At 43.3% G+C, this 22,348-nt stretch overlaps 2 protein-coding genes across 2 annotated transcripts in view; one reads left to right on the forward strand and one right to left on the reverse strand.

Annotated features, from left to right (window-relative positions):
- Window positions 1-9,091, reverse strand: part of LRRC34 (leucine rich repeat containing 34) — a 31,014-nt gene extending 21,923 nt beyond the window's left edge. Inside the window, exons 1-4 of the mRNA XM_040428202.1 lie at window positions 9,062-9,091; window positions 5,883-6,060; window positions 4,014-4,132; window positions 647-711 (exon numbers count right to left, since the gene is read on the reverse strand). Coding sequence (XP_040284136.1) covers window positions 647-711; window positions 4,014-4,132; window positions 5,883-5,986 — 288 coding nt within the window. The 5' untranslated portion in view covers window positions 5,987-6,060; window positions 9,062-9,091. The remainder of the gene's footprint in view (window positions 1-646; window positions 712-4,013; window positions 4,133-5,882; window positions 6,061-9,061) is intronic.
- Window positions 9,092-9,167: 76 nt separating this feature from the next.
- Window positions 9,168-22,067, forward strand: LRRIQ4 (leucine rich repeats and IQ motif containing 4). Its single transcript, XM_040431068.1, has 6 exons — window positions 9,168-9,183; window positions 14,768-15,886; window positions 18,504-18,677; window positions 20,360-20,498; window positions 20,593-20,789; window positions 21,530-22,067. The coding sequence occupies exons 2-6, from the start codon at window positions 14,771-14,773 to the stop codon at window positions 21,680-21,682; spliced, it is 1,779 nt and encodes a 592-aa protein (XP_040287002.1). The 5' UTR covers window positions 9,168-9,183; window positions 14,768-14,770; the 3' UTR covers window positions 21,683-22,067.
- The last annotated feature ends 281 nt before the right edge of the window (window positions 22,068-22,348 follow it).

A 22,348-nucleotide genomic window follows, 5' to 3' on the forward strand; every position in this document is an offset into this window, starting at 1 on the left:
CAATCTTTGCCAGTTTGTGATTTTTCTTTGCTTTGCACTGCATTGCTAACTTTGCAGCTATATCCCTCCACTATCCGTTTCTTAATTATGCTTCAGCACTTCAGTGCCCCCTGGTGGTCACTTTTTTACCAGATGTACTATGTGATATAAGCATTCATGTGAATCACTGATGAAATTACTGATAAAACTATTTATGAAATTACTGATGAAACTATTGATGAGAATTATTGATGAAATGTATTGATGAATATTACGGAAAAATATGTACCGATGATATTTTTGGATAGATACTTACCGGTAATTTTCAATGTGACATGATCCATTACATTGATTTTTTTTTTTTTTACCACCAATCATGTAAACTATTAATAATCATGTTTTTCTTATGGTTGTATACTTACGTGTAGCTATTTTTACATTTTTTGTATGTCAGCCTGATGAAGGGCACCCTTGCCCGAAACGTTTCTTTGTGTACCACCATGTCCGGCCAATAAAAATCTATTAAGCATCATAAAAAATTGGAGTGCTGTCTGAATTGTTTAACAGGCAGGCACTTTATGATCAGCTTATTCTCATGTACAGTACAATTAAATTGACAGACAGTGCATAACACATGCATGCCTTTAATCTGCTTCTTGCAACATACCTGAAGAAATCTGGTGATGTTCACGGCACCATTATTGGTCAAATTGTTGAATCTAAGATCAAGATCTTTATAAAAAAAAATAATAATAATAATAATAAAATAAATCTTCTAAACAGAAAATGAAAATTTGAAATGACACCATAGATTGGCAATAATATTAAAGGGGTTTTCCATGGATAATTTTTATTTTAAAGGGCCAGAAAATTCTGGCGCTGCTCCGGTCCCAGCAGCTCAGCACTTTCTGTCCTGGTTCAAAATACCAAAAGTCCCAGGAAAGACCCACTTAACCAATCAATGGCTGAGGCCACTAAGCCCAGAGATTGGCTGAATTGGTCTATTCTGGTATTTCCAGAGTATCATGCCGGGGGAAGGAAATGGAGAGCAGCAGGGACCAAAGCAGTAGTGGAAGGAGCAGTAGTGGGTGGTCAGAGGAGGTGAGAATGACTACTTAAATTCTCCATGGAAAACTCCCTTAGGACCACTTTCACATGGTCAGAATTTGATCAATAATTTTTGTCAGTATTTGTAAGCCAAAACCAGGAATAGAACCAACAAAGAAAAAGTATTATGGAAAGATCTGTGCCTCTTGTGTGATACATAGATAGATAGATAGATAGATAGATAGATAGATAGATAGATAGATAGATAGATAGATAGATAGATAGATAGTATCTATCATTTATTTATGTATTCCATATATATATATATATATATAAAAGGAATAAAGACACCGCAGCACATCCGTTGGTGAAAAAGGGTGAATAAAGGTTCACACTTTTTCACCAACGGATGTGCTGCGGTGTCTTTATTCCTTCTGTATTACACACCTTGGTAAGGTGTTTTCATCGCTGGCACCCATTCATTTACTACTAGGTGTGCTGCCCTGAACTTTCGTTGTCTATATATATATATATATATATATATATATATATATATACACTGCTCAAAAAAATAAAGGGAACACAAAAATAACATCCTAGATCTGAATTAATTAAATATTCTTCTGAAATACTTTGTTCTTTACATAGTTGAATGTGCTGACAACAAAATCACACAAAAATAAAAAAATGGAAATCAATTTTTTTAACCCATGGAGGTCTGGATTTGGAGTCACACTCAAAATTAAAGTGGAAAAACACACTACAGGCTGATCCAACTTTGATGTAATGTCCTTAAAACAAGTCAAAATGAGGCTCAGTAGTGTATGTGGCCTCCACGTGCCTGTATGACCTCCCTACAACGCCTGTGCATGCTCCTGATGAGGTGGCGGACGGTCTCCTGAGGGATCTCCTCCCAGACCTGGACTAAAGCATCTGCCAACTCCTGGACAGTCTGTGGTGCAACGTGACAATGGTGGATAGAGCGAGACATGATGTCCCAGATGTGCTCAATTGGATTCAGGTCTGGGGAACGGGCGGGCCAGTCCAAAGCATCAATGCCTTCGTCTTGCAGGAACTGCTGACACACTCCAGCCACATGAGGTCTAGCATTGTCTTGCATTAGGAGGAATCCAGGGCCAACCGCACCAGCATATGGTCTCACAAGGGGTCTGAGGATCTCATCTCGGTACCTAATGGCAGTCAGGCTACCTCTGGCGAGCACATGGAGGGCTGTGCGGCCCTCCAAAGAAATGCCACCCCACACCATTACTGACCCAATGCCAAACCGGTCATGCTGGAGGATGTTGCAGGCAGCAGAACGTTTTCCACGGCATCTCCAGACTCTGTCACGTCTGTCACATGTGCTCAGTGTGAACCTGCTTTCATCTGTGAAGAGCACAGGGCACCAGTGGCGAATTTGCCAATCTTGGTGTTCTCTGACAAATGCCAAACGTCCTGCACGGTGTTGGGCTGTAAGCACAACCCCCACCTGTGGACGTCGGGCCCTCATATCACCCTCGTGGAGTCTGTTTCTGACCGTTTGAGCAGACACATGCACATTTGTGGCCTGCTGGAGGTCATTTTGCAGGGCTCTGGCAGTGCTCCTCCTGTTCCTCCTTGCACAAAGGCGGAGATAGCGGTCCTACTTCTGGGTTGTTGCCCTCCTACGGCCTCCTCCACGTCTCCTGATGTACTGGCCTGTCTCCTGGTAGCGCCTCCATGCTCTGGACACTACGCTGACAGACACGGCAAACCTTCTTGCCACAGCTCGCATTGATGTGCCATCCTGGATAAGCTGCACTACCTGAGCCACTTGTGTGGGTTGTAGACTCCGTCTCATGCTACCACTAGAGTGAAAGCACTGCCAGCATTCAAAAGTGACCAAAACATCAGCCAGGAAGCATAGGAACTGAGAAGTGTCTGTGGTCACCACCTGCAGAACCACTCTTTTATTGGGGGTGTCTTGCTAATTGCCTATAATTTCCACCTGTTGTCTATCCCATTTGCACAACAGCATGTGAAATTGATTGTCACTCAGTGTTGCTTCCTAAGTGGACAGTTTGATTTCACAGAAGTGTGATTGACTTGGAGTTACATTGTGTTGTTTAAGTGTTCCCTTTATTTTTTTGAGCAGTGTATATATATATATATATATATATATATATATATATATATAACCTTTCTATCTATTATCTATCTATTGCAAAGATGTCTGCCATATTAGTGAGTTTTCCATTTTATGAACAGTTAGTTAAGGGTTAACCGTAGTTACACTTATGTTTATTGAGAGTTCCAATTATAAAAGTATTTCCTTCTTAATATCTTTTTCATGAAGCTGAACAGATAATGCCCTTGACTATACTTTGGCATGAGACCTATCTGAGATACACATGTATTATAAGAATGTAAGACTACTTCAGGATGAAATTCTATGGCCTGAGGTTCTGAGGAACAAAATAACCCAGTTTAAGTTCTAGCTTGTTTTCATCCGTGTGCATTTGGCAAGGGCTACACGACGACACTGGTCGTGGCCAGGATTGCTGAGCAGTGGTGATCACATAGAAGTGAATAGGATCGCCGCGGCATTCGCAAGAAATCCAACACTGCTGGATTTCTTGTGACTGTCACAGCAATCCCATTCATTTCTATGGGATCACTGCTGCTGAACAATCCTGGCCACGACCAGTGTCGTCGTGTAGCCCTTGCCTTAAAGGTAGTGATGTACTTTCTAGGTCCTATTTCCAATAGTGTTCTCTAACATCTCTAACATATTCATTCAATTATGTTACTATGTAAATGATTAATATAATGTCATATTACACTGTATTGTAACCACCCAACAATTGTTTTGGTATCTATCTATTATCTATCTATCTATCTACTATCTATTTGTCTAATATCTATCTATCATCTATCTATTTGTCTAATATCTATCTATCCATCGATCTATCTCTGTCATTCATACAAAATACTTAAAAATGACTTACTTGTTATGTAACTATTTTGCTTCAATACACGGGAAATAGCAAGAAAATCTTCATCTGTAACACGTTTAACAGCCACTAGTCGATTATTTCCACAGATCTTCAGTGCAGATATATACTGCCTAGAAAAATGCATTGCTTAATTAATAAGCCAGTCTCTGCATTTTCATACACTCACCTAAAGAATTATTAGGAACACCATACTAATACGGTGTTGGACCCCCTTTTGCCTTCAGAACTGCCTTAAAGGTGCTGATAGCATTCTTTAGAAATGTTGGCCCATATTGATAGGATAGCATCTTGCAGTTGATGGAGATTTGAGGGATGCACATCCAGGGCACGAAGCTCCCGTTCCACCACATCCCAAAGATGCTCTATTGGGTTGAGATCTGGTGACTGTGGGGGCCATTTTAGTACAGTGAACTCATTGTCATGTTCAAGAAACCAATTTGAAATGATTTGAGCTTTGTGACATGGTGCATTATCCTGCTGGAAGTAGCCATCAGAGGATGGATACATGTTCTCATTCTGTTTACGCCAAATTCGGACTCTACCATTTGAATGTCTCAACAGAAATCGAGACTCATCAGACCAGGCAACATTTTTCCAGTCTTTAACAGTCCAATTTTGGTGAGCTCGTGCAAATTGTAGCCTCTTTTTCCTATTTGTAGTGGAGATGAGTGGTACCCGGTGGGGTCTTCTGCTGTTGCAGCCCATCCGCCTCAAGGTTGTGCGTGTTGTGGCTTCACAAATGCTTTGCTGCATACCTCGGTTGTAACGAGTGGTTTTTTCAGTCAACGTTGCTCTTCTATCAGCTTGAATCAGTCGGCCCATTCTCCTCTGACCTCTAGCATCCACAAGGCATTTTTGCCCACAGGACTGCCGCATACTGGATGTTTTTCCCTTTTCACACCATTCTTTGTAAACCCTAGAAATGTTTGTGCGTGAAAATCCCAGTAACTGAGCAGATTGTGAAATACTCAGACCGGCCCGTCTGGCACCAACAACCATGCCACGCTCAAAATTGCTTAAATCACCTTTCTTTCCCATTCTGACATAGTTTGGAGTTCAGGAGATTGTCTTGACCAGGATCACCCCCCTAAATGCATTGAAGCAACTGCCATGTGATTGGTTGACTAGATAATTGCATTAATGAGAAATAGAACATGTGTTCCTAATAATTCTTTAGGTGAGTGTATAATATGAATGATACATAAAATATAAAGCACACATAATATTTAAAGGGGTTGGCCACTTTCTGGCCACTGTGGAACAATATGTATGTAAGATTACTATATGGCACTTACTCATATGTGCTTTGTTGATATTCTGTGCCATTTGCTATATTTGTTGGGCTAATCTGCTGCACTGTCCGCAAAGCGGTCCTGTCCATAAAATGGCTGCTGATGGAGGGTCATGTGACCAGACTCCAATAACACACACTGCACCTGCACTAAACTCCCACCAGTGCAAGTGCAGATGGCAGGTGCTGTGTATCTGAATGGAGGAGGCTGAGTGATTTGTCTCATGACCCTCCATCAGCAGCCATTTTATGGAGAGCACAAAATAATTGGCCAACAAGGGGGCATGCCTTATAAAATATAGAAAATGGAACAGAATGTCACCAAAGGATATGCTAATAAGTGCCATATAGTCATCTTATATACAATACAGTGTAGTATGACATTATACCAATCATTTTCATGGGTTAACAATAGCCAGAAAGTGGCCACCCCTTTTCCATAAGGATTTAGATTATTTGGTAACTATACAAAACATAGCAGAATGTTTTTGTAGGTGCATCAGCCCATACTACAATGTAATGTGTCATTCAACAATCAGGACATTATTAGGTAATATAAGGACACTTACTCTGGCTGCACAGCTTGTCTCAACACTTCTTCAATGAAATGGTTAACTGGTAGGTGTAATTCTGCACATGCCATGATGTACTGCTGGCTCAGACCTGTAGTCATGGCTATGATTACTGGTAAGATTACGCTCACTACAAATGTACGGCTGTGCAGGTCCCTGATAAAAAGCTGAGGACCTAGAAGAAACAGAAGACACTTCTTTTAGAAACCATAGTGATCATACGAATATCTGTGAATTGTGAAGGTCACTGGAAAGGACTATTCACACGCTGCAGTCAAATGGTCATTTACTGCTGCAATTACTGATTTTGTGGAATTCATGGCAGTAAACAACAATATGAACACTGTGTGTAAGGGTTAATATCGGCTACTGTGGTTAGTTCTCGTGCTTCGATTTAGGCTTCATCCCTGCGGCTGTATACATTTTGCGGTTCGCTAATCGGGTATCCACAAAATATGGATGCGGTCCGTGTACATATGTGAGAGATGAACTTTTTTTCTCTATGTGTATGTGGTGTGAACATTCTGTAGTACACATTTTTGTCCACAAGATGGCCGCAAACCAGATGTTTAAACCATGTGTGCATTCTTTTGTTTAAGGTAAATAGGGGAGGGGGGAAATGGGGATTACATTACAGTTTTCAAATCTACCTATGAACTCAGTTGAAGTTGCTGAAACCACTCCTATCAGGTTAAGGAGCCAATAGTCTCTTCTTTAGGAACACCCCTTTTGTGATGTCATGTCTGCTATATATGTGAATGTACTGTATTTTTAAATAAACAGGGGTCTTGCTTAGGGGGATGAAACCACCATGAAACCACCTAGTGTGTCTGGGCTCATGATGAAAGCTGTATGGCATGCACATACTTATACTTCTAATTGATGTGGCACCACACAAAGAAGAAGGAAATCGTATGAATTGCGATGACACATACCACAATCTTCTTGGGACCTACTGTAAAAACGCCTATTCTTGTTTGCAAATATCAAAATCCCAGACAACCTCTTTAAGACACCTCCTGAGCAAGTTACTCCCCTTGTTGTCCACTATCTTGGGCATTGGCACGCACAAGAGATGGGCTTCTAAGCACACTGATGCCATTGATTGCTTTGTTTCTCATATTATTCAGTAATATCACTTATTATTCACACAGCCATTGTGTGTGAGCCTAGTTATTCCCGTCCGTATCCCGGAATCCACTGTAAAACACCCATACTGTGTGAATAACCCCCATATGAGAACATGTGTGAAAATGCTCCTGCTTCATGACCACATAACAGAAGATGCATGTCCAACTTGCGTGTCCTTATCCTGTTTTCATCTGGCTTGTACCCCCCCCCCCCCCCCCCCCCCCCGCCTGCTAATTAATGTTAAATCATCTTTCAACTTAGCTGCATGTGGAGGGAGAGATAAGTGGCTGACAGACACGACTAGTGCAGCTTATCCACGTGGGAAAATGACCGCCTCCTGGACTTCAAAGTCCAGAATCAGCAGATATTTAAATGAATAAAATAATAGTTTTACTGAATCTTACCCAATTAAAACTGTATATCAATCTGCTCAGCTCCTTCTGCTCTATAACATAATGCCTGCATCTCAGATACCAGGTTCCCTTTAAACTAAAGGTAACAAAAACATGTGGCGGAAAAAGGCCACCAAAAACAACTGTGAAAAATGACAAAAAACCTATATGTCAAATGAACCTAATAGGCTCCTGTTCATAAAAACAAAAATAGATATTTAAAGGGACTTTTCCATCACAGACAATGGGGGCATATCGCTAGGATTCGCCCCCATTGCCTGATAGGTAATATCAGCCAATAGGACCCACAACTATCTCGTAAACGCAGCAGGCAAAGTCCTGCCTCAGCTATTTCCGATGGCTACATAGAAATGAATGGGAGCGGTGGCCGTGCGCTCCCATTCACTTCTATGGGGAGAGCGCTTGGTGGTGGCCGGACCTTGGAAACCCAGGGGTCTTCCAGCCATCACTTTTCTCTCTCCGTTCTTGATATAGGTGCGGGTCCCAGCGGTGGGACCAGCACCTATCTGACAATGGGATATGCCCCCATTGTCTCAGGTGGGAATACCCCTATAAGAATGGGATTCCATTTCCATCCATCTGTGATTGATAAAAGGCATCATGTATCTGGAATTTTCATCACGGGCAGAATACCGCCAACCACCTGTTGGTATCTGTTTTTTAGGCTCTCCTATTATATGGCGGTCATGTAGATGCATAAATCTGTCATTGACTCCAACTGGAAAGAAGACAATACCACTATACTGCATGCTATAGGGGTTTCTTTGCACAATTGAAAAGTGTTGGCCTCATTTACATCTGAATTGGAGGCTCAGTTAGAAATCTCTGTGGCAGACACAATAGTGCAGGATGCAGTAAAATGACGGATACCATGATTGAAACCATTACAGTCAATGGGATTTTTCAGGCGCCCATGGCGTCCGTCGCATGACTGATCCAGCACTGCTGTAAGCATAACAATGGAAGTGAACTGTAGTCAACTAGGCTTTCTAATACGGTAAAAAAACAGGAAGAAATATCTGACGCACACCACCCAGATGGTTGCTATCGGCATGTGCCGCTCCATAAAATGAATACATTCAGCGCATACACCAGGAGCATTTCCTGTAGATCCCAGAGGTATCTCCTAAGAAAGGGAACCGTCTCGCCAGCGCCCCCTATTGGAAGTGGCTCCCTCTGAGTCAAGAGCTGACTTTCCATCAAGCCTTGGGATTCCACAAGGGAATATCCAATATCCAAGCCAGATATCCATCTGTAGCTCAGGGTGCCTCCATACAGGACTGGTCTCTTTAAGAGGAGAATCACCCCCCCCCCCCCCCCCCCCCCCCTTCCTACTTAGCTGCATATATACTAAATGTGAACCATGAACCCGGTTTTAGTGGGTGTCACATCCTTCCTACCCCTATGCTGCTAATATTGGAGGAGTATACTGTAGTTATTATGTATTCCTGCCGCCAGGTGTCACTGTAATTCGTGCAATTGCGCCCTCTAGTGCAGGGGTCTTGGGGCATCTTTATGGGGTAATAAACAATGCTGAACACCCTTGTCTTGCATTTATAAAGTAGGTGGTAAGGACCGGGCTACAGCCGAGCAGTCTCCACAGGGAGACCCCATAATAAGAGGAGTAGTTACCTGGAGTTACGGGAGCGCGTGCAGCTCCGGCCTGTCTCTCCTCCGCTGACTGTTGTCCTCCGGTTGTCATGGCAGCCGCCTGTACACACAGGACTGCGGAGAAGAGCGGGCACGGTGAGCTGGTAGGCTGTGTGAATTACCGATATCTGGTACAGCACTGCCATCAGGGGCCAGCCGGTGTAGTGGGGCCCCTGGGATCATGTGACCAGTGCTTGACTACACGGGGGCCTGATGCAACTTTCACAAATCCTCCCCCACTTTATGGGCCATATTACATAGCTGGTTGTACACAGGGGCAGCCATAGAGGTCTGTGGTCCCTGGTTTTATAGGAGTAATGTGGGGATTTCACTGTGCCATAGTCTGTATATATGGAGCCCATATGGAGGCACCCAGAATCTTTTGCACAGTCCTTAATATACGGGGCCGGCCGTTTGCGCACCGCATGACAGATGCGGACCCATTCACTTGAACGGCCTCTATTTTTTAGATCACGGACTCATTCAAGTTGAATGGGTCTGCAGAAACGCACGGATGTTGCCCGTGGATTTGCAGTCCCCAATGCACAATTTAGGGCCGTCTGCATGAGCCCTAAATGCTGGTAATGAGTTCTTATCGGTACATTAAGCTATAGACATGTACTAATAATCTTTATCATTCATTGTGGTTTTCAAATTTTTCCATAAAAAAAATATTAGCTGTCTGTGATTTTGGAATAAGTTGTCCAGAAAAAAATGAAAATTCTGGTAGTAGGCAAGCCAGATCCTGTAGGATTTCATGCCAGGTATATAGGGATCCAGCAGAAGACAAATCGTGGCAGACTTCATGGTAAGCTATAGGGATGAGTGAACTTGTGTTTTCTACAAGGTTCGGGTTATCTAAGGCTACTTTCACACTAGCGGCACGGACCTCCGGGAGGCTGTTCCGTCGGGTGAACAGCCTGTCGGATCTGTCCTGCTGCTAGTGAACGTGTGCCCCCGGACTGCCGCTCCGTCCCCATTGACTATAATGGGGGCGGGGCGGAGGCACGGCGAGAGGCTCCCGGAATAAAACTACGACATGTCCGACATTTATTCCGGCAGCCTCTCGCCGGGACTCCGCCCCGCCCCTATTATAGTCAATGGGGACAGAGCAGCAGTCCGGGGGCACACGTTCACTAGCGGCAGGACGGATCCGACAGGCTGATCACCCGACGGAACAGCCTCCCGGAGGTCCGTGCCGCTAGTGTGAAAGTAGCCTTAGAATTTCGTTATGGATTCCACTACCACGGACTATAAGTTATGTAGCGGAATCCATAACGGAATTCTTAGATTTCCCGAACCTTGTACGCCAAGCTTGAAAACAGAAGTTCGCTCATCCCTAGTAAGCTATATTCCAGAGGTATCCTGTGGTAAAAGCACAGCTATCCCTGTAATATAGTGCCGTATAGAGGAGTCATACTCACTGTGTGTGCTGCTATATGCTATGGTGTTCTCTACACGATTATCATACCGTTTCTGCCCATTATAATACCAGAGCATACATAATAACTACAGTAGTGTCAGCCATTTGTTGGACTGCAGTACAATATCCAGGCCATTCCCCGAGCTGAACTCCACAGACAGACCGGTTGTAGTCTCCACTATTCTTGAGATGTTTCCACATATCAGCCACTAAGCTGCTGTGTTTAAAGGGGGTGTCCAGGCACACTCTTCCCTACTATCTGTCCAGTGCCCAGCAAGTGTTGTGCATGGGTGGTATTCTACTTAATGGGAACCCTGCCCAATACTCTCAAGCCTCATAAAATGTACCAGCCAGTGTGCAGTTTGGGTGGCATTGTATGCCTGGACATTCCCTTTAAAAGGGAGAAAACTGGTCAGGATCAACCTGCAATAAAGAACAGGTAAGTATTTATGTGGAAGATCCCACGCTGCCGTTACAGTTCTCCTGGCTGACCCAATTACATGGCCACAGCACGTTGACAACACACCAGCCAATCACAGGCCTTCATGATGCTCCAAAGAGGCCAGTGATTGGCTGCAGTGGTCGCATGTCAACATGATGCCACCGCTGCAGCCGGCTAAATAGAGCCCGACCAGGAGAACAGAGCGGCAGCATAAGATCTGCCAGCTAAGTACTTATCAGGCATATCCCATGCTGCCGCTACAGTTCTCCTGGCCGGCCCAATTACCTGGCTGCAGCCAATCACTGGCCTCAGAGGAGCAGCAAAGAGGCCAGTGATTGGCTGCAGCGCTCACATGTTGTCAACATGGTGTCACCATTGCAACTGGGTAAATAGTGCCCAAAAAGAGCCAGAAAGTAAATAACTGAAAGATAAGTACTAATTCACGTAGAAAAATCATAGAGAAATATCAAGGCAAACGTGATAATTAAAAATCCCTTTATTATATCAAATGGGTAGGGGTACAGGAGTGCCATATAGCTAAATACAGAAACGAAAACAAGCTTCCACAAAAAACTACAATAAGATACCAAAAGGAATGGATGAGAGAGAACTATCCCTATTTCACCCTGGATATTTCTAAGCCCAGGGTTGCCCCCTGATGGTGGAGGTTCCCTGTCCCCGTTCCTAAATCTATTATATCCCTATTACAACCCTAAATACATAAAGAAATAGATAAACAAAAAATTAAGTGACCCCCAACGCGTTTCACCTACACCCGGAGGTTCATCAGGGGGTGATCTGAAGTAATGTTGGTAAAACTAACAAATATTAGCAACAAAAATAAATATATATATATATATATATAGGGATGCAATGAAAATTGCAGATGATGGCACTTAATGGCTATATCGTAAGGGTAAGAGTTTCCAGGACCGTTTGGTTCATAGTCATTATACCGGCCCCAAGAGGGAGGGTACCTGGCTTGATAGGAAACCCTCAGTTTTTTTAAGGTGTGGTACCTGCAAAGTATGTAATTTTATACGTACTACCAAAACTGTTACTTGCTCTGCCACTGAACGTGTCTTTTCGATTAGGGATTTCATTACCTGTAAAACAAAGGCTGTAATCTATATTTGCCAGTGTACATGTCCAAAAGATTATATTGGCAAGACATATAGAGAATTTAGGCGGAGGGTCTGCGAACATATTAATGATATTGTCAAACTCAATAATACACCAGTTGCTAATCATATTAATGATTATCACAATGGGGACTTAAAAACTATTTGTTTCTCTGCCTTTGACATGGTACCTTTGCCCCCCAAGATCCTCCAAAAGGAGACTGAATGAATCTACCGTTTCCGATCCCAGTCACCTGTGGGCTTAAATGAAAGATTGACCTTTACCTGTTTTATTTGAGTTGTTCCTCCTGCTGTCTCCTTGTCATTTAATTTGCTTGGCCTCTACTATTATGGTGTTCATTAACCGGTTTATTGGTGCGGAAAGCACCTTGCGAATTGGTGACACACATTAGTCACCTCATCTTGCTTCAGTGCCTAGGGGGCCCCCGATGATTGAGTAAGGGACCCCCTCTTTTTGTTTATTTTTCTAATATCAATCGATATCTAATATATTGATCATTTGAAGCTTCCTCTCTTTTATGCACTAATGGTTTTACTTGACTATATTCGAGTACATAGGCGCGTCTTTTTGCGCGCTGTAATGTTACTTGCGTTCCACTAATGCGCTTCATCTACAGGAAGTTATCTGATGCATTCCACGGTGCGTGTCACCGAACCGGAAGTATATCCTGTAGTGTGCGGAAGTTCCATGTGGCGCCAGCCCTTAAAAGTTGGGCGCTGTCGCCTCAATCATTAGCTGCATAGCTCTGCATCCTGCTGGACGTATATTAGTGGGCTCTCTGCACCAGTAAGTAACTTAGTTAACTATGTTAACCATTCTGTGTTAACTTATATAGGACACTGACGTTACACCCTGCTGGAGGAGCGGGCAAGGTCAGTCTTGGTACAGTTTTCACAGATTCCTCCTGTCTACACGTGCACAGAGAGACAACAAGCTGAGAGAGCCTTTTCACTGCCCCAGTTAAACAGCGCGTTCTCAGCCCGGAAAGACTGCCACCAGTTCCTTGTTTGACATAAGCCCGGTCCGCTTACGGGATTATATATAGTAAGAAAACAAACCCACGGCAGCGTATTACTAGGCAGAAACACGGACGTGGGGATTCGTGATCGAAATACCAGACAGCACAAGATTAAATTATATATTTAATCGCCTTAAGGGCTCACTAGAAATAACACTATACACACAAAGAATATATACAGTGGTCTTAGGTTACAAATACAGATGGCGTGGTACAAACAGGGTTGAGCAGAACAAAAGTCTGTTTACCAGGCATAGGAGTCCTTTGGGTGGTGATGAGTTCTTAGCTGTAGTCACATGGAGGGCGTGATGTCAGCAGGTTGCAGGTCCCTCTAAACACATGGCACGATGTGACCCTCCTTCAGAGAAAATACATGCCCGCTTGCTGGCACAAGCCTTTTAATCTGTAGCTGGCCCCTGGCCTCTGGGAGGGGTCCAGCTGGGCTGGCAGCACATGAGACATAAAACCAATTAGGGCTCATGGCTCCAGACCAGAATGTCGCAGGGGGTGGTTTTGGGACCGATGGATCTGCCTGGGTTCCAGCTCCCAGTAGAGTCCAAGCATGGTACCGTTATTTGGTTTCTGTGGGGAGATATGTATATCTCCCCTCCCTGGCATCCCACCACCAAGCTATGACCACGGGCCTGTCCATCGTGGCCACAGGGACACAAATATGCATCTGGTTTATGTCTGTGATGGAGGGGCGATTCATAATTCCTTATAAATCGCCAGTTCCGTGGTGTCTGATAATGTGCATTGAACTGGGGAATGGCCTAGACCCCGTGCAGGGAAGTTTTTCCTGTTCCATTAGCTGGGTTCCTGTCTGGCTGAATGGATGTGTGAAATTGTAAACAAAGGTGGCCTGCAAGAAGTTCTCTGCCAGTTGGCTGGGCTTTGAAGCAGGGCACTACATCTGCTACCTTTCAGCAGATGGTTGGTGTGGGAACATGGCTGACAGTAAATATTAATCCATATTCCTCACACCCATCATTACTACACATCACCCCCTGATGAACCTCCATGTGTAGGTGAAACACGTTGGGGTCACTTAATAATTTTTTGTTTATCTATTTCTTTATGGATTTAGGGTTGTAATAGGGATATAATAGATTTCGGAATGGGGACATGGAACCTCCACCAACAGGGGGCAACCCTGGGCTTAGAAATATCCAGGGTGAAATAGGGATAGTTCTCTCTCATCCATTCCTTTTGGTATCTTTTTGATATCTTATTGTAGTTTTTTGTGGAAGCTTGTTTTTGTTTCCGTTTTTAGCTATAAGACATTATATTTTTTATTATGGGCACTCCTGTACCCCTACCCATTTGATATAATAAAGAGATTTTTAATTATCACGTTAGCCTTGATATTTTTTATGTAACGTGCACAGCCTGAAGAAGAAAACGGCAACACAGGATCTGCCAGGTAGGTACTTACCACTTCTTTATTGCAGACTGATGTCGAGGGTTGTCCGATTTTCTCTTAAAACCAAGCAAGCCCTTTAATTTGTCTACAGATAGCTTAGTCCTGTTGCTTTATATATTACCACCTCACTTGGGCAGTATGTGCATTTCATAATACCCTTTGCGAGACATCACTGTTTCTTAGGTCTAAGATATTCATATTTTTCTTGTATTTTTAATTTTTTTTCTCTTTTTACACAGTAAATGGTAACTGGAATTGCCACCATGTCTGAACTTATTGAATTCCCACCTGGCAAGATGTTCGGTGTTCGCTTTTCAAACGCAGTTACGTCTGTTTTTTTGGACACTAATGAGCAGATAATGGAGACAGTTCAAGTAAACAAAGAATCTGAATTATCCAACCCTGTAAAGCACCGTGTTCTCTTCATGGATTCTGCTCACCAAAAGCACATGGAGATCCCTATTTCCATTCTAGGTCTTGAAGACCTTGAAGAACTGCACTTAGAGAAAAACCGTATTGAAGTCATCCCAAAGGAGATCTGCCAGTTTCACAATATCAAAGTCCTCTACCTGAATAACAACAATATTGTTCACATTTCTGAGGAACTCGGGGAGCTAAAGAATCTCCAGAGTTTAGACCTTAGCACAAACCCACTTAATTACAACTCATTAGATGTCATAAGCAAGGTCCATCAACTTCGAGAGCTGAGACTTTACGACATAAACCTTGAGGACTTCCCAGTTGAGCTGTGCAAGCGCCTTCTTCATTTACAACTTCTTGGCTTGTCCAACAACAAACTAAAGTCTCTCCCACCAGAAGTTAGTAATTTAATACATCTCAAAGAAATATACCTGCAGAATAACGCCCTTAAGTTATTTCCTACACAGATATGTGCTCTGAAAGCTCTAGAGGTTGTCGATCTTGAAAAAAATAAGCTGATGTCTCTACCTGTAGAAATTGGATCATTACCTAATCTTGTTAAACTTTTCATTAGTTTCAATAAGCTTTCCACCATCCCAAAGACACTTTGTCTGTGCAAGAAGTTGGCTGTTCTTGACCTCTCTGGAAATTGCCTGCACAAGCTTCCTCATGGCATCAGTGAGTTGAAAGAGCTAAAAGAACTTGGACTGTCAAATAATGAATTAAAAAAGCTGCCAACTAGGATATGCCATTTGCATTCCCTTTGTGTGCTCTATCTGAAAAACACTGGCTTGTCTTTGTTACCCGTTGCATTTGCAAAACTAGAATCTCTAAAGATACTAGATCTCAGCCAAAATTGTTTCACCAGTTTCCCCCCTGAAATTTGTGGTCTCGCGCAGCTTCAAGTCTTATCGATGGATGACAATTTAATGAGCATGGTAAGTCTGCGTTATTTATTAAGACAAATGAATACATCTCTTTCTAGATCCTTCTAAAGCAGCGGTTCTCAACCTGGGGGTCGATCGGCCCTTTCCGGGGGGTCGCCTGAGGCTTCCTATTAGGGCTGCACGATTGTAGCGTTACATTACCCTACTTCGTGAGATTTCCCTACCTCCTGACTTCCCGTCGCACTGCTAATGACGTGAGGAGGCGTTCCTGAGTTTTGACGATCTGCGCATGCGCAAACCGACAGTTTATGGAAAATCTCAGCGGAGTTCAGCTTCACACCGGGACACTGCGCATGCGCCGGCCGGAGTTAGCTGCGCTTGCGCACTGGGCCGTAATATTTCCCTACTAAGGCTCTCCTGCGCATGCGCAGTCTCCCGATGTAAAGCGGAACTCCGCTGAGATTTTCCATGACAGACCCAAGTGATGGCCTCTCCAGATTCCCAGATCACCATGTGCTGGAATACAAGTCCGATCCATGGAGGCCGCACTGAGCAGCTTACCGGATCCGCTACCAGATAACGCAGGACTCCTCACAGGTTTTGCGGAGTCCATGCCTTGCCGGGCAGCACAAGGTGAGGGGAAGGGTCCTGCTAAATAGGAGGCAGCTGGTTGAAATGCTTGGCTTTTAGGATTGACCCATTACACATGTAAACTTTTCCTACTTCTCACTGCTGGGAGCTCGTTACAATGTATTCAGTCTAGACCAGCGGTTCTCGCCCTCCACAGATCCCCCACAACACAGCGCCCTCCACAGATCCCCCACAACACAGCGCCCTCCACAGATCCCCCACAACACAGCGCCCTCCACAGATCCCCCACAACACAGTGCCCTCCACAGATCCCCCACAACACAGCGCCCTCCACAGATCCCCCACAACACAGCGTCCTCCACAGATCCCCCACAACACAGCGCCCTCCACAGATCCCCCACAACACAGCGCCCTCCACAGATCCCCCACAACACAGCGTCATCCACAGATCCCCCATAACTATGTTATACCCAGCCGCGTCAGCGGCTCATATGGGAAAATGTAATGGTTGGGGGTCACCACAACATGAGGAACTGTATTAAGGGGTCACGGCTTTAGAAAGGTTGAGAACCACTGTTCTAAAGGCATTGATTTTATCTCCCCCTCATCCTGAGGACTTGTGATGGTAAGGCCCCAGTAGAAATGCCGCACCCTGCTATGACTACAACTAACACCAAGTAAAATTAAGCAGCTAAAGAGTTTTTACCAAGCTGAACACCTATCTATTGACTGGATAGGTGTTAAAATCTGATCGGTGGGGGTCTGCATCTGATCGGTGGGGGTCTTTCTGCTGGGACCACTACTAGTCCTGAGAACAGGGATCCCAATACTGTACCTCCAAATGAATGGAGCAGTTGTTGAGTATGCCGCCATTCCTTTTAGTCTCTGTGGGACTACTGGAGGTAGCTGAACCTTTTGCCCTTCACTACAATCCCATAAGGTATGAATGGAGTGGCAGCTCATTCTCGACCATCACTCCATTCATTTGAGAGAATTTGGACCCCCATTCTCAGGAAAAGAGGGGGTCCCAACAGTCAGACTCCCGCCACTCAGATGCTAATCCCGTTTCTTTTAAATCGGGGATATGTGTTCATCTTCCATCTAGTTCTGTTTGTTTTAGTGACTTGCAGAAGACTGCAGACTGGAAATATTGCCTGATGATCAAAAGGCACATGCCTGATAATCAAAAGATCAGTTTCTAAAGCATTCTATACGGCCCAATTAAAAATATGTAATAAAGACCCAAACTTGAACTTAATACTCCATGGGGTAGGGCTTTAGGTGGCAGCAGTTGTGATGTAGTTTCCCAGCAATCCTCCTCTGTATTTGGACTATTTACCTATTGATGCATTGACCAGGAATGTGACAGTACCTGTCACCTCCCTGATCAGCACATGATCACCCTGGACTACCGGGAAGCTACATGATATGTCAACAGCCTGGCCAGGGAAGATGTAGTCTGTTGAGCCTGCCACCTGTGCCCACCCCTTCCTTTTTTCTTTCACAACCAGACCTTACATTGTATTTTGAAGATGTTTGCAAATGACAGCGTGACTATATTGTAATGCTAGACAAAATTCAAGTCTTGCGGAGTCAATCTCCAAAGACGTTTGTTTCCAGCCATGCAGATATTTTTGATCACTGCTTACCTATCTCCTCCATAGCATGACAACTTCAGCAAGCTTGTTCATCGGCAGCGCCTTGACACAGGGCACTTATTGGAAATGAGCATTATTAGGAGCGCTCCTTCCCGATAATTGCCCTTATCTTTGGCCTGTGTAAAAGGGCCTCTAATAAGTGACTAAAAGCGTAGCTTTTCTCAGTTAGTCTCTGTTCGTACTTCCATCAGAAGCTTCTGTCATAAGATTTCATCGTATTTGATGGAGAAACGAGTGCAGCATGCAGCGCAGTTGTTCCTGCCACGGCAGAACATAAAGATTTTAAGTCACTGGGGTTGCTGGATGCTATTGGTGTCCTCTGTTATTTTTTTTCCTGTGACGGAACTGAAAAAAACAGGGCTTTGGTTTTCATTGAGTTGTTCAGAAGATAATAAAGAGGATCTTTGTTCCTTTTATAGATTACTCCAGAAGTGAGATCCTTAAAAATGCTGTCATATCTTGGGATCACTGGGAACAGATTCACTGCGTTCCCTGAAGAAATCGTGCAGCTTGAGTCGTTGGAAAAACTTTATATCGGACAAGATCTTGGTGTACGACTTTCAAGTTTACCAGACAACATTTCCATGCTGAAGGTAAAACCATCATTTTTAATAGTTAATTAATGCATTTCTTAGGCTATTTTCACACTTGCGTTTTGCCTGATTCGGCAGGGATCAGCAAAAACGCTGCTGTTACTGATAATGCAACCATCTGCATCCGTTATGAACGGATCCGGTTGTATTATCTTTAACATAGCCAAGACAGATCTGGCAGTAAAACCATTGTAAGTCAATAGAGGACGTATCCGTTTTCTACTGTGTCAGAGAAAGCGGATCCGTCCCCATTCACTTGCTCCGCATCCCATGACGGAAAAAAAAACACAGCATGCTGCTGTTTGCTCTCCGGTATCAGAATAGAATCAAACGCATTTTGGAGGATTCCGTTCTGTTCAGTTGTTTTGTCCCCATTGACAATGAATGGGGACAAAACTGAAGCGTTTTTTTTCCGGTATTGAGACCCTATGACGGATCTCAATATCGGAAAATGTAAACGCAAGTGTGAAAGAAGCCTTAGGTTACAATGTAAGAATGTGTGAGCATATCAGAGACATAAATTATAATAAGTGCAAGCAAAGATTCGTGGTCCGCTCACCTCTGGACACAATGTAATGTAGATTGCAAAGCACTTACTTAGTTCATACCCCTAATAAATACATAAGTCAGTAAATGCATTGTAGTCAGGCAGTCTTCATACAAAGTTACAATACATTATTGATTTTTTTATTTGTTTAGATTTATATATATATATACATAATATAAGAATCATTAAGATAAAAAATCAAAATAAAATACAAAAAAAAACATACATGTGTATAAAACCTGCTTCACATATGTCAGTTGTGCCCAGCCAGTTGTTTTAGTCCGGGTGCCGGACACAACTGCTATAGGTGTACTGCGCTTCAGTGCACAGATCTGGCCTCTATACACTGATAGCGGCGGCATGCAGACATTTTCTGACTGGTGCTATTTGACATCCAGCTTCACCACTAATGCATCAGATGTATAAGAACGATCCCAGTTCTGGCTTTAGTTCCCCTCTGGCGTTTTTTGCTTCTCTCTGGAGAGGGACTGACCCCGATCGCGAGATATATGTGAAGGGACCTTAAAACGACAATTATAACTGTAGAGAGGTAAGCCCAAGGTACGGCTACACAGCGATTTTGCGCGCAACACGTCTCATGCGTCCAAGTGTCACAGTGTAGCAGGGCAGCCGTACAACAGAGTGGAGTCGCCGTGCAATCTGCACATTCCCTGCGACCAAAACCCCAGAATCAAACTGCGAAAGCAAAAGTGCGAGTCGTACTGTGATCCCATTCATTTCTATGACTGCCCTGCTACACTGTGATACTTGGAACACGTGTCACGTCTAAAATCACTGTGTAGCCATACCTTTAGTGTTTTCTTATAGCAAAGAATAGTTTCACACAAAATACCGCATCTTGAGTAATACAATCCAGAAATACGCCTTAATAAATGACCCCCTTTTCTTTTTACATTACATGCATGTTTTATAGATTGATACTTTATATTATACATATTTTCTATATTGTCCTGAACAAATAAATAAGAAGAAATGATATATTGTACCTTTGAAGACGGCCTAGGGAGCCTGACCCCAATGCAATTAAACACAATAAATAATACAAAAATGAATATAATAAATTACTGTCATTGCATTGGATACCATGGGATTATTAATCTTTGGCTCCATCTAGAATCTGAAAGAATTGTACATTGAAAACAATAACCTGGAATTTCTTCCATCCACATTGAACTTGCTGCGTAATCTTGAAGTTTTGGATTGCCACAATAATAACCTGAAGCAGCTACCAGATGCCATATGTCACCTTCATGGTAAAGTACTTGATATTACAATACTGTTCTGCACTTTTTCTTATCATTTAAACATTTACTAGGTTAAAAAAAAATAGCAAAATTTCGTGCTTAGGTTTGCAAAAACTGCTTCTTCAAAATAACCAGCTGACCAGTCTACCAGATAACCTGGACATGTTAGACAAGTTGGACCTGCTCTTACTAGATGACAATCCAATGGTGGATCCACCTGCAGCAGTGTGCGGCCTCGGGAGAAGTGCTGTATGGGAATACTTACGAGAGAAAAGGCGAAAACATGCGCTGACAACAAAGGTAACTGTAATACTGTAATCCTCTACGACCTGATTTATTCACTGGTTGTCCCATGAAAAATATTCTACAGTTTTCAAACTGGGGAGATCTCTGGATCCAAGTGAGGTACATGGCAGGTTCTAGAAAGAGGTTGTCATTAGAGATTAGCGAATTCTTTTACTGGTAAAAGCAGAATTGCGTTATGGATTCCGTTACCACGGACCATAACGCAATTCTATGACTGAATGCATAACGGAAACGAGACGGATCCGTTATGCAGCCCATAGACTTCTATTATGACGGAATGAATAACGGAATGCCTCTAAAGGCATTCTGTTATGCTTTCCGTCATAGAATTGCATTATGGTCCGTGGTAACGGAATCCATAAGCGATAGGGAAGGGAGTTGTAGGTGCAACGTTGACACCGCTGTTGCACCAAACAGTTCATTCGCATAATACATTTAGGGTACTCACTGTCCGGGTTCTGTCGCTCTCTAATGCACAGATCCATCATAGGTCAATGGAATCTATCAAAATCAATGGATCAGTCCTATCTGTCATGGCTCCTGTAGAAGGGCTTTACATGCATGAACTATGAAGTCACTGACTTAGGATATGTAATAGGGGATATGAGTGGAGACGGCTCCATGTCACAAGGCATTTCATCGGTATTAACCGGTACACTTTTCAGTATGGTTATGTGAAAGTAAGCAAAGCTATTTATATCCTGACGAAAATCCTTTTAATGTTTTCCTTTAAGATCCAAGCTTTATGGCGTGGAGTAATGGTACGGAAAGGACTCGGACCCTATGCTTACCTTAATCAGCTTGGGAAAAATGGAAAGAAATCCAAAAAGGACAAAAAAGGGAAGAGCAAAGGCAAGAAGGGCAATTCAAAAGGAAAGAAAAAGTAGAAAGGTTTTTCTAAAAATCACCGTGCTTGTAAAAGGGATAAAATATATACCATCCATACGGAAATACATTCCAGGAAGACATATCTACACAGTGTGAAAGGGGATAGTAGAGACTTCATATCTTCCTTCAGTAATTCTTGACTTCTCAGACTAATCAAAGTAACTACCGTATTATTATTAGTAATGAAATTGTGCTGTACTTTCAGAATGAGACTGTGGGGGAGATGTACCAAACTGGTGTAAAGCTGTCCACAGCAACCAATCAGATTCCAGCTTTCATTTTGCAAAGGAGATCTGAAAAATAATAGGTGGAATCTGATTGGTTGGAGTAAGCAACTAGGGCAGTTTTGATAAATCTCCCCCTATGTGTTTCTCAGCAAGAGATTAAAGGGTTATCTCACAATAAATATTTATCACATAGCCACAGGACAGATATCAGATCATACGGACTCCGACTATTGGGACCAGAGAAGGAAGGGTCCCTGACTGCTCTCTAAATGAAGTGGTAGTGCACATGCCAGTCCATTCACTTCTATGGGGCTGAAGTAGACAGTTCTCTGTCAGTCCCATGGAAGTGAAGGGAGCGGTGGACAGGGGCGTAGCTAAAGGCTCATGGGCCCTGGTGCAAGAGTTCAGCTTGGGCCCCCCTTCCCTCAGTGCATTGTG

Source organism: Bufo bufo, chromosome 4 (genome assembly GCF_905171765.1).
Source record: "Bufo bufo chromosome 4, aBufBuf1.1, whole genome shotgun sequence".
NCBI classification, from domain to species: domain Eukaryota; kingdom Metazoa; phylum Chordata; class Amphibia; order Anura; family Bufonidae; genus Bufo; species Bufo bufo.